Source organism: Chlorocebus sabaeus, chromosome 26, assembly GCF_047675955.1.
Source record: "Chlorocebus sabaeus isolate Y175 chromosome 26, mChlSab1.0.hap1, whole genome shotgun sequence".
NCBI lineage: Eukaryota > Metazoa > Chordata > Mammalia > Primates > Cercopithecidae > Chlorocebus > Chlorocebus sabaeus.
Genome location: NC_132929.1, coordinates 30,957,743 through 30,970,963, shown reverse-complemented (window position 1 = coordinate 30,970,963; position 13,221 = coordinate 30,957,743). Strand labels below are relative to the sequence as shown.

General features: G+C 38.6%; 1 protein-coding gene across 2 annotated transcripts in view; it reads right to left on the bottom strand.

Annotated features, from left to right (window-relative positions):
- PIGB (phosphatidylinositol glycan anchor biosynthesis class B) overlaps positions 1-13,221 on the bottom strand; it is a 37,226-nt gene that overhangs the window by 9,882 nt on the left and 14,123 nt on the right. For both annotated transcript variants that reach the window (XM_073012183.1, XM_073012184.1), the window contains 3 exons: positions 6,105-6,156; positions 4,654-4,865; positions 3,684-3,748 (listed from right to left, as the gene is read on the bottom strand). In XM_073012183.1, the coding sequence (XP_072868284.1) occupies positions 3,684-3,748; positions 4,654-4,865; positions 6,105-6,156 (329 nt within the window). The remainder of the gene's footprint in view (positions 1-3,683; positions 3,749-4,653; positions 4,866-6,104; positions 6,157-13,221) is intronic.

Genomic DNA, 13,221 nt, shown 5'->3' with positions numbered 1-13,221 from the left:
ACTTTGTTAAGGAAGTAAAGCCATCTTTTCATCTTCGATAGAATTCAATAGTTAATGCCTAAAACAAAGACCTTTAAGTGGCATTATAAGTGTTATAGAGATATTGAGGTAGATACCAAAATAACCAGCTGAAAGAATGTGTAAGTGATTGTTTTTGGGGAGAGGAAATAGAAGGGAGAGCAGGGGAACACTTTTTTTTTTTTTTTTAATTTCTTGTGGAAGGTCTTCTGAAATAATGTACATATGCAATTTTGATAAAAAGATTGGAATATGGGGCCAGGTGTGGTGGCTCACGCCTGTAATCCCAGCACTTTGGGAGGCCAAGGCAGGTGAATCACCTGAGGTCAGGAGTTCGACACCAGCCTGGTCAACATGGTCAAGCCCCATCTCTACTAAAAATACAAAAATTAGCTGGCTGTGGTGGCGTGGGCCTGTAATTCCAGCTACTCTGGAGGCTGAGGCAGGAGAATCTCTTGAACCCAGGAGGCAGAGGTTGCAGTGAGCCGAGATTGTGCCACTGTACTCCAGCATGGGCGACAGAGCGAGACTCTGTCTCAAAAAAAAAAAAAAAAAAAAACAACCAATAAAAAAAAAGATAAGAATATGGAAAAACAAAGTGACCCAATAAGACAGAAGTCTATATTAGCCACCACTGTAGTAAAAACAGATAAGCAGACACTCAACTCAGAATCAGTAGTGGGTGCTGAACTCTATCAGCACAAGTGAGAAATTCAATCTAAGAACCTAATTAGTGTTGCTAAAATATCACCTTTCTTTTACAAATAAGGAAACTGAGGCACGTTGTTAAACAATTCACTAAAGATGAGAGCCAGTCACAAACTACATTTTCTAGAGTTGAGTCCTATTTTATAGGACTAAGGGAAATTCAAATTAGGCAAGAGAGGTTACTGTAGATTGAAAAAAACAGCTGTAATTATTTTTCTTCCTATGTCCCATCCCACTAAGAGGCTGGCATTTATTTCCCCACCTCTTGAGTCTGACCTGGCCCAGTGACTTGCTTTGATGAAAAGAATGTGGTGGAAGTGACAGTGTGCAAATTCCAAGCGCTTGTCTCAAAGGGTCTTGCATATTTGCTCCCTCTCTCGGAACCCGGCCTACGCCAAGTGAACAAGCCCTAGCTAGCCTGTTGGAGGAAGAGAAAACTCAGAAGAGCTGAGAAGACTTGGCCTACAGTTAGGTGAACCCCAGACATGAGAGCCCAGCCTAGGTCAACAGAGGTATCTACCCAAACTGCAGCTGATGACGTTTGTTTAAGTGAGCTCAGTGGAGATGAGAACTGCCCAGTTGAAATGTAGACCTGCAAATAATAATAAATGGAGTTTTAAGCCACTACAGTTTTGAGGAGGCCTTTTACACAGCAATGGCTGATACAGTTGTCATGTTTATATAAAAATAGGTTAAAACAAGTCACACAAAAGCAGCATATGGCTGAAATTTGTGGTATAACTCAAGATTTCAAGTAGTTAGGAAAGATTCAAACTAGGTCTCTAAAACATCAAGAGCTCCAAAGAGAACTGTTCTAAATGTCCGAAGATTCTGTCTAGGTGAGATCACTAGACAGAATTGATCCTACTGTTGGAACCTCTTGGCATTAAAGAGCTCTGACTGTTAGGGGAAGTGCAAATCTCCTAGGAATCAGTTTTTCGACCCACTCTAGAACCTTAGGTAGGGGGTGGAGGAAAAAAAATGCATCCTGTGAGGAGATCAAGGGGTTTTCTAGGTCGCTGTCTTTTAGGAATCCCTCTAAGTAGACAGAGGATGGAAGAAGGGGTGATTCTCACCTATTAGAAGGGGATCTCTTTACCCCTCATCAGCATTTTATCTCAATAAACTGGGAATAGGCCCTGGTTACAGGGATCTTGCCACTTAAAGATTCAATCATTTAGACTGGGAATGAGGATTCAGACAACTCAATCTTCATGTAAATACTTGGTAAAGAAACAGGACACAGAGGAGGAATGCTGGAAAAATCTGGTTTATGAAAACAGAAATCAAACCAAGTTACTAACCAACCTCCCCATCCCCTCCAGGCACACAAAAACATTTGCCTCTGTACTCTGGCAATGCTTAATTATAACACACACTCAAGTGGCTGTAAAAAAACCTAACAAAACAGAAACCATTTTAACATCTGAATAGTGATTTATGAACAGATTTCCTCTGGCAAATGGGGCCAGCTATTCTTAAGGCTTGCCAAATAGCTGTTAGATGTCTATATTTCTGTATGTGCCTGCATTTGTATATGGTTAGAGTGTAAAGTAATGACAGACTGAGGCTTTGGTTTCAGAACTTCAGATGTATCAAATATACAGATTTTTATGTTTGATTTTATATTTGTATGTTTATCTCATTAAATCGAAGAGATTATACATCTCAGATCTGTAGGAGTTGATGTATACTTGGTCAAACACTGCTTGACTCAATGTTTTTCTTTTTTTTTTTAAGTAAAAAGTTTGAAAACTGTAACTCCCTAGGTTTTTTCCAGCCTCCAGTTCAATTGGCCAGTCATTTCTTCTCTCCCAACGTAGTGATTTTTTTTTTTAAGGTCTTAATATTTGAAGGAAGCCAACAGTCATTTATTCCGAATTAAACTTGAAGTTAATAAAATTTCAATTCATAATTTTTCCAAACCAACCAATGTAAAAACCCAGATTTTCCTGAATTGAGTCATGTAAGAATTTTTGTAAGTGACCAAAAAAATACATGTTAAGACTATGGAAAAATGGAGAAAAGGCCTGAAATAAAATCAGGAGTTAATTACTTAAAAAATTGCATATGCCAGGCTGGGCGCAGCCACTCACGCCTATAATCCCAGCACTTTTGGGAGGCTGAAGCGGGTGGATCACCTGAGGTCAGGAGTTCAAGACCAGCCTGGCTAACATGGTGAAACCCCGTCTCTACTTAAAATACAAAAATTAGCTGGGCATGGTGTTGCATGCCTGTAATCCCAGCTACTAGGGATGCTGAGGCAGGAGAATTGCTTGAACCGAGGAAGTGGAGGCTGCAGTCAGCTGAGATCGTGCCACTGCACTCCAGCATGGGCGACAGAGCGAGACTCCGTCTAAAATAATAATAATAATAATTGCATATGCCTTAGAGTTTTAAAGGTATAAATGTTTTGTGTGTAAAAGCATTAAAAACTAGTTTCAACAGCAATAAATACATTTTTCCTTTGTGAAAATGAAGACCCTTACAGTTTATCCATAAACTTAAAATAGCTAATCTAAAACAGACATTAACTTTACGTTTTAGTGAGAAACAATACCACCAAATAGAAACACCACCACCAAAAACTGCTTTGGATATTGGATATTTATGTGGGTTTTTTGTTTGTTTGTTTTTTGAGAGACGGACTTGCCATACTACCCAGGCTGGTCTCAAACTCCTGGACTCAGGCGAACCTCCTGCCTCAGGCTTCTGAGTAGCTGGGACTATACGTGCACACCACTGCACTGGGCTAGGATCTTTATGTTTTTATCTCACTTTAGAGGATATGGGAAAAAAGGTATTCGGACTACAAAAAGGGAATATTGCAGTAAGATAATCTGTAATTAAGTAATTCCTTATTAACCTAGTTGAAAATAAAAATAGTTTAATGAGGATGTGTTGTCTTTGGACTATTTCTGTATAATTTATTTTCTATAACAAACAAAAGCACTTACCACAGAACACCATACAGAATGGTAAAACTGGATAAATAAACCTGAATTCTTTGTGGCTCAACATGCTATAATAAAAAGAAATATTAAAAATATTAATTATGTTATATGATACATTGAGAAAGTAATGTATTTAATATAAAATATATTTAACTTGATCTATTTATTTTCTAAGTACTCAGACTGAATTTCTTGCTTCAGGAATTAGTCTCATTTTTTAGTTATAAGGTGATTATGAGATGGTAAAACTAATCATAAAATATGATGTCAATTTGAAATTACAGAGTACAGTTACATTCTAAAAACGGGATTTCTATTTCTATCCAAGTAAGTAAAATTAGTCAAATTTGGAACAAGGATACATCATTTTTATTTTAGAATGTATTTCTGTGGTCCTTCAATTTAAAATTTTGGTGGTATTGACTGATTGACTGATGATTGATTGACTGAGACTGGATCTTGTTTTGTCACCTAGACCGAAATGCAGTAGCACAATCATAGCTCACTGCAACCTTAAATTCCTGGGCTCAAGCAGTCCTTCTGCCTCAGCTTCCCAAATAGCTAGGACTACAGGCACATGCCATCATGCCCTGGTAATTTTACATTTTTTTCAGAGAGAGGGTCTTGCTATGTTGCTCAGGCTGGTCATGAACTCCTTGCTTCAAGCAATCCTCCCACCTTGGCCTTCCAAAGTATTGAAATTACAGGCATGAGCAACTGTGCCTTTTTTTAAAAAAACAAAAAAATTAGTCCAAGTTCTTAAAAATTGAGTATAATCCTTATTAAGCAAACTACATATCTAAAGTATTCACTCTAGTGCCTCCATAATTACTACTACTAGTATCTTCTAAGATAATTCCCACTAACAAAAGTTAATGGCACCTCCAAAAAATAAAGTTTACTTTTTGAAGAATTTGATTTGATTTCTTGGTAACATAAAACATTTTAGCCTTTTGAACAAATAAAATCTTACCTATAAACAAGCAGTGTCCATAGCACAGTCACCAAAAGTATCCGGTGTCTCTTTGGTGCTAGATAGCAGCCATGAATAAAGAAGGGTAAGTGAGTACCCAAGATAACTGGAAATCCTTGACTGAAGTACCAGTGCCATGGATGAGAACCATAAAATGTTCCCAAGTTCTGCAGCACGTTAAATTTCAAAAAATTAAATTGAACCAGAGTCCACTGGCACAGTTGAAGGAAAAATAAATAGAAATATGTTAGTGCCAAGTAGTAATGTTTGGCATTAGGGAACTGACACAATTTTGACATTAAATCAGAACAAGTCTTAAAACCAGGCAATAGTTTACATTAATTTTTTTTTTTTTTCGTGCAGTGGCACGATCTCGGCTCACTGCAAGCTCTGCCTGCCAGGTTCACACCATTCTGCTGCCTCAGCCTCCCGAGTAGCTGGGATTACAGGCGCCCACCACCACGCCCGGGTAATTTTTTGTATTTTTAGTAGAGATGGGGTTTCACTGTGTTAGCCAGTATGGTCTCGATCTCCTGACCTTGTGATCTGCCCGCCTTGGCCTCCCAAAGTGCTGCAATTACAGGCGTGAGCCACCGTGCCCGACCTAATAATTTTGACTAATGACTATATGAAATCCTTCTTATTTTTTCTTCTTTAAGTATTAATGTGTTCTTTGTTAATTTGTAAAACTAAGTTTTTGAGATTCAAAGTGAGATTCAAACTTACATTTTAGCAATCTAAGGTTTTTTTTTATTTCAATAGTTTTTGGGGCACAGATGGCTTCTGGTTACATGAATAAGTTCTTCAGAGGTGATTTCTAGGATTTTGGTCCACTCATCACCGAAGCAATGTACACTGTACCCAATATGTACTCTCTGTTTTTCACCCCTCTCCCACCCTTCCCCACCCCGCGTCCCCAGAGTCCATTGTATCATTCTTATGTCTCTGCATCCTCATAGCTTAGCTCCCACTTGTAAGTAAGAATATATGATATTGGTTTTCCATTCCTGAGTTATTTCACTTAGAATAATGGCCTCCAGTTCCATCCAAGTTTTATATCTAGTTAGAGATAAGGAGGATACTAGACAAATTTTTCGGACTGTGTGTGGTACTTTACAATATCACATTACCTGTTAAGATAAAGCTTTGAAAACATTACAATTTGAATTACAGCACAAAGCTGACAATAATGACAAACAGCAACAACAGGTAACATTCAGTGCTCACTTAATAATTCCCTGCCTTAAAATGTACTCTCCTGAATATTAACTAGGAATACTAATTCTTTTATGTAGAAAGCACAACAAATTGAACCAAAGGCTTATTAGGATATGCCTAGAAGTCTTTTGTAGTGTGTATCCCATATCATTTAAAAAATTGTTTGCCTCTGTTCTAAAGTATTAATGGATTAAAAATAAAAATAGCTGTTAGCTTAATATACTTTTACTTACTTGGCCAAAAAAAATACGATCAATCATCAGAGACAAACTCAAAGTAGCAAAGCTGAAAAACAAAAATAGAATAGTGATTCACATTTGCAGCTTGCTGAAAATCCACTATTAGCATATGGCTTTGTATGTGCCTTGCATCAAAAGCCACTATAAAAATGCTTTACAGTTTCACCAACTGAGTATGGATTTACACATTTTGAAAGGTATCTGTTGATAAAGCTCAGTAAATAAGATTATATAATTAATCAATATTATAAAAATATATTAATATAAAGATTATTGAAAGACTACTGCAGTGTAACAAATTACCCCAAAACTTGTTAACTTAAACTATGAATATTTACCATTTCATAGTTCCTGGGGATCAATAACCTAGGTGTTGCTTAGCTGTGTGCCTGTGGCTCGAGGTCTCTCATGAATTGTAGTCAAGCTCTTAGCAGGGGCTACAGTTTCATGTGAAGGTTCAATTGTGGGTGGAGAGATCAGCTTCCAGACTTGCTCACATGGTTGCTGATGGGGCTAAGTTCCTCAACATATGGCCATCTCCTTAAGGCTGCTTCATGACATAATAATTGGCTTAACCCAGGGTAGGTCAGCCAAGAGTGAGTGAGACAGGCACCCAAGATGGAAGCCATAGTCTTTTTTATTTATTTATTCTTTTCTTTTTTTTAGAGACAGGGTCTTGCTCTGTCACCCAGGCTGGAGTGCAGTAGTGTGTGATTATGGCTCACTGCAGCCTTGACCTCCCGGGCTCAAGTGATCCTCCCACCTCAGCCTCCCAAGTAACTAGGACTACAGGTGTGTGCCGCCGTGACTGGATAATTTTTGGATTTGCTGTAGAGATGGGGTCTCACTGTATTACCCAACTGGTCTCAAACTCTGAGGCTCAAGCAATACTTCCACCTTGGCCTCCCAAAATGCTGGGATTACAGATGTAAGCCACTGTGCCCGGCCACCATATCTTTTCATAACCCAGTCTTGTAAATGATATCCAATCCCTTCTGCTGTATTCTACGCATTAGAATTGAGTCAACAAATCTAGCCCATGTTCAAGGGGAGGGGATTATACAAAGACATAAACAGCAGAAGGATGAGATCATTGGAGGCCATCTCAGTGACTGCCTACTACAAACACATATACAGAAAAATACGCTATGAGGATAAAGCTCTATGAATCATCACTATATGAACACAACTGTGTAACTGCCATACAGAGTGGGATAAAGAGTATTAGCAGCACCCCCTTATCCCTCCAATCAGTCCCTACCCCCTCCCCAAAAGTAACCCAAAGGTAACCCTTCCGCTTCCCAAAGATAACCACTGTCCTAATTTCTGACAGAACAGATGAGTTTTATCTTTTTTTGAATTTTATAATAGAATCATACCATATGTACTCATGTCCAAATTCCTTTAGTCATTATGCTTGTGAATATTGAACCAAGTTTTTTTGCATGCTGTAGTTCATTCATTTACAATGCTGTGTATTTTAACTATGTATACCACACTGTATGTATTCCTGCTGTTGATGGACACTGTGCTTCCATTTTCAGCTATTGTGAATAGTGCTGCAATGAACATTCTTTTACACATCTTTTGGTATCCATATATATGCATTTCTGTTAGACATAGACCTAGGATTGGAATTGGTGGGCCCTAAGGTAGTGGTCCCTAACCTTTCTGGCACCAGGGTCTGGTTTCTTGAAAGACAGTTTTTCCATGAACAGGTTACGGGGGTGGGAGTGGGGCATGGTTTCTGGATGAAACGGTTCCACCTCAGATCACTGGACATTAGATGCTCATACGGAGCACAGTCTAGATTCCTTGCATGTGCAGTTCACAATAGGGTTTACACTTCTATAAGAATGTGACAGGAGGTGGAGCTCAGGCAGTAATGCTTGCTTGCTCACCTCCTGCTGTGCAGTCCAGTTCCTAAGAGGTCATGGACTGCTGCCAGTCCACAGCCTTGGGACTGGGGACCCCTGTCCTAAGTTATAAGTACAACTATGTATTTATTTAGCTTTTGTAAATACTTAAAAGTTTTCCAAAGTAGTTATTAGTTTGCATTCCCACAGGAATATATAAGTTCCACATCATACTAGCCATTTGGGTGGATGTATAGTATAGTATTTCATGGTGGTTTTACTTTGTATTTCCTAATAACAAATGAGATGAGTCTCTTTATACTTGTTGGCCATTTTAATATTTTTTGAAGTACCTGATGAAATCTTTTCAATTATTTTTCTATGAGTTATCTTTTTCTTATAGATTTTTACAAGTTTTATATATAATCTGGATGTAAGGGTTTAGTTGGTTACATGTATTACAGCATCTTCTTCTGATCTATAGCTTGCTTTTTCACTCTTTTTTTTTTTTTTTGAGACGGAGTCTCGTTCTGTTGCCCACGCTGGAGTATAGTGGTGCAGTGGCATGATCTCAGCTCACTGCAAGCTCTGCCTCCCAGGTTCAAGCAATTCCCTTGCCTCAGCGTCCTGAGTAGCTGGGATTACAGGCGCCTGCCACCACGCCCGGCTAATTTTTTGTATTTTTAGTAAAGACAGGGTCTCACCATATTAGCTAGGATGGTCTTGATCTCCTGACCTTGTGATCCACCTGCCTTGGCCTCCTAGTGTTGGGATTACAGGTGTGAGCCACCGCGCCGGCCATGCTTTTTCACTCTTAATGGTGAATCTGATGAACAAAAGTCTTTAATTTTAATATATTCAAATATATTTATCTTTTTCTTTATAGTTAGTACTTATCGTCTATTTAGGAAAGTTTTGCCTGCCTTAAGATCATGAGGATATTCTGTCATATCTTGCACAACCACCACTGTTTTACCTTTACATCAAGATCTATAATTCCCTTAGAGTTTTTTGCTTTTTTGTTTTTCATTTTCGCTTATGCTGGGAAGGTAGGAGTCAAGAATTTTTTTTTTTCCATATGGATAGCCAACTATGTATTTATTGAAAAGACTATCCAGGCCAGGCTCGGTGGCTCATGCCTGTAATCCCAGCACTTTGGGAGGCCGAGGTGAGTGGATCATGAGGTTGGAGTTCAAGACCAGCCTGGCCAACATGGTGAAACCCTGTGTCTACTAAAAAAAAAAATACAAAAATTAGCCAGGTGTGATGGCAGGTGCCTGTAATCCCAGCTACTTGGGAGGATGAGGCAGGAGAATCGCTTGAACCCAGGTAGCGGAGGTTGCAGTGAGCCAAGATTGCACCACTGCACTCCAGCCTGAGCGACAGAGTAAGACTCTGTCTCAAAACAAAAAACAAAAAAAAGAAAAAAAGAAAAAAGAAGACTATCCCTTCCTTACTATACTACAGTATCACCTTCCTCATAAAGTGACTACATATGTTTGTATGCTGCCAGACCATATTCTGTTCCACTGATCTATTTGTTTTACCTTGCACTAATTCTAATTCTAAGTTGTCTTAACTACTATAGCTTTGTAATAAGTCCTTTTTTTTTTTTTTTTTTTTTTCTGAGACAGAGTCTTACTCTGTCGCCCAGGCTGCAGTGCAGTGGCACGATCTCGGCTCACTGGAGCCTCTGCCTCTTGGGTTCAAGCGATTCTCCTGTCTCAGCCTCCCGAGTAGCTGGGACTATAGGCACCTGCCACCACGCCCAGCTAGTTTTTGTATTTTTAGTAGAGATGGGGTTTCGCCATGTTGGCCAGGCTGGTCTCGAACTCCTGACCTCAGGTGATCCACCCACCTTGGCCTCTCAAAGTGCTGGGATTACAGGCGTAAGCCACTGCGCCTGGCCTACACTACTAGATGTTAAGACTTATTACAGCATGGGCGTGGTCGTAATGTACCTCAATTTGGCTTTATCTGATGTTTTCTCACCATTAGATTCAGGTTATGAATTTTGGCAGTTAACACCACCAAAGTGAAGGGATGTTTTTCTCAGTGCCTCAGATCAAGCATCTCACAATACTGATTTGTCCTATTACTAGCAATGTTAACTTCAGTCACCTAGTTAAGGTATGTCTCCCAAGTTTCTCTGCTATAAAATTATCATTTGTAATCAATAGGTCTCTTGTGGAAGATACTTTGAAACTGTGAAACTATTCTTCAAACTTTTACCCACTGGTTTAATATTCAAGTGCAATTAATATTTGTATATGGACCCTGTATCTAGTGAGCATGCTTCATTTGCTTACTTATCTAATAGTTTATCTTTAGATTCTTTTGAATTTTCTACATATACAATCATGATACAAAGTCACAGAGTTTTATTTCTTCCCTTCTACCATTAACTCACTTTTCTTGTCCTATTGCACTAGGTAGGATGGATTCTGTTGAACAGGAGTGGAGATAATAACCATCGTTGTATCTTTCCCAATCTCAAGAGAAAAGGTTTCAATATGTTCACACTAAGCACGATTTTTCAGTAAAGTTTTTATACAAACTGTCGTATGAATCAGTCGCTTTCCACAGTTTGTTTTCTAAGGGTTGTCTTCCCCCTCCCTGACAATCATGACTAGGCCTTTAGTTTCATCATATGCTTTCTGTGTGTCTATTAAGAAAGCCATATTATTTTTCTCCTTTATTCTCTTGATGTCATGAATCATACTGACTGATTTTCAAATATCAAATATTATATTCTTGGAACAAACCCAATCTTGGATGTCATGTATTCTTTTAAATATTGTATGGATTCAGTTTACTAATATTTCTTCAGGATTTTTGGATTCACAGTCATGAGAAATACTGGTTTATAATTGACCTTTCTTGTAATGTCCTTGTTAGATTTTGGTATCGAGAATATGCTATTGTCATGAAAAGAACTGGGAAATGTTTTTCTTTTTCCATTCTGTGGAATAGTTCATGTGAACTGATGTTTCTTCCTTCTTAAATGTATGGAATAATTTGCCAACGAAGCCATTTGAACCTGATGCATCTTTCTTTGAAGATCTTAATTACAAATTAAATTTTTTTAATACATATAGTACCGTTCAGATTTTCTACTTCTCCCGTCAGTTTTGGTAAGCTGCATTTTTCTAGAAATGTGTTCATTTGTCAAGTTTATTAGCAAAAAGTTGTTGATAATATTGTCTTCTTAATTTTGGGAATGGCTGTGAGACCTGTAGTCATTCCTGTCTTGTCAATTATTGGTGAGATAGTGTGGCAGCTGGAAGGCAACTGAAGTATTTTGGATTTTACAAAATGACAAAATGATATCCCAAATTCTCAAGGCCATGTAAAAAGTAAACAAAAATTGGTCCACATATATTAGAATTTTTCCTAAGACGAATTCAATACTTTTCTCTATATTTAGAGACACTATTACTGTTTGGAGATGCAACTGACTATTTTTAAAGAGTGCTAAATATGTAAAAGGTTGTTACATCATTCAAGTCTGAAGCCAACTCTATGCATCAAAGGACTTGAATATAAGACTAATTAGGACTGTGATTGACATTTGTTCTATACTGCACAACTTCAGAATATTTTCACGTGCATTATCTCATTTGTTCTCTTCTATATTTCGCTTCAAAATAGACAAAGCAAGCATCTGATCTATGTGAAAAGGTTCCTTTAGGCTTTTTCAGCTTTAAGCGAGCTCATTCTCCATGCATGCCAAATTCATATTCACCCGGATGTTACTTGAAACACCACCCACTTTATAAGGCTTCTACTAATATTCCCTCTGCAAGCAGAATTAGATTACTTTCTGTTCTTCTGCAGAATTTTGTTATGTCTAACTTAGAATACTTCATTTTTTATTTTTATTTCTATTTTGAGATGGAGCCTCGCTCTGTTGCACAGGCTGGAGTACAGTGGTGCGTTCTCGGCTCATTGCAACCTCTACCTCTGGGGTTCAAGCGTTCTCCTGCCTCAGTCTCCCAAGTAGCTGGGATTACAGGCATGCCCCACAATGCCCAGCTAATTTTTTTGCATTTTTAGTAGAGACGGGGTTTCGTCATATTGGCCAGGCTGGTCTTGAACTCCTGACCTCAGGTGATGTGCCTGCTTCGGTCTCCCAAAGTGCTGGGATTACAGGTGTGAGCCACCGTATCCGACCACTAGACCCCTTTAAATCACTGGGTAAGAATTACAATCCCTAACTGATGATGATTCAACCTACGATTTTTCAACTTTAAAATGGTACCCACACAGCCATTCTGTTTTTCACTTTCAGTATAGTATTCAATGAATTACTTGAGATATTCAAATATTTTATTATGAAATAGGGTTTGTGTTAGATGATTTTGCCCAACTGTAGGCTAAGGTAAATGTTCTGAGCATGTTTATGATAGGCTAAGCTGTGATATTCAGTACGTTAGATGTGTTAAGTGCATTTTTAATGTAGAATATTTTCTTTTTTATTTATTTTGTTTAGAGACAGGTTATCACTGTGTTTCCCAGGCTGGAGTGCAGTGGAATGATCATAGCTCACTGCAACCTTGAACTCCTGGGTTGAAGGGATCCTCCTGTCTCAGCCTCCCAAGTAGCTAGGACCACAGGCGTGCCTACTGCCACCTATACTTGGCCAATTTTTAAATTTTTTTTGTTGAGATGGGGTCTCATTATGTTGCTCAGGCTGTTCTTGAACTCCTGGCCTCCCAAGGCACTGGGATTACAGGTGTGAGCCACTGTGCCTTGCCTGACTTATATTTTCAACCTGCAATGAGTTTATCAGGATGTAATCCTGAGTCAAGGAGCATCTGTATTGTTTTATCTTTTTCCCCCACAGACTTTGACTTTGAGAGCAGACACTGTATCTTACTCACCTCTGAATTATCAAATGCTGGATACAAAGTAGGTTAAATGCTTATTAAATGAGTAAGTTATTATCATGCTGCTGATGAGATTAAAAAGGCTTTCTATCTCCCTTAGTGTCAAAGCCAGAATTAACTGAGCCCCTGCTGTCTCTCTGACCTTATTATTCCATTCTCCCAAGCTCACTCTCTTTTAGCCACATCCGTCTCCTTGCTGTTCCCTGAACATGCCCAACATACTTAGTACTTGGCTGGTCCCTTTGTCTGGAATATTCTCTCATCAAGTAACTACATGGTTCACTCTCTCAACTCCTTTAAGTTTTGGCTCCAGTGTCACTTTACATGGTGGTCTTTCCCAACCACCATGTTTAAAAATAACAGCTC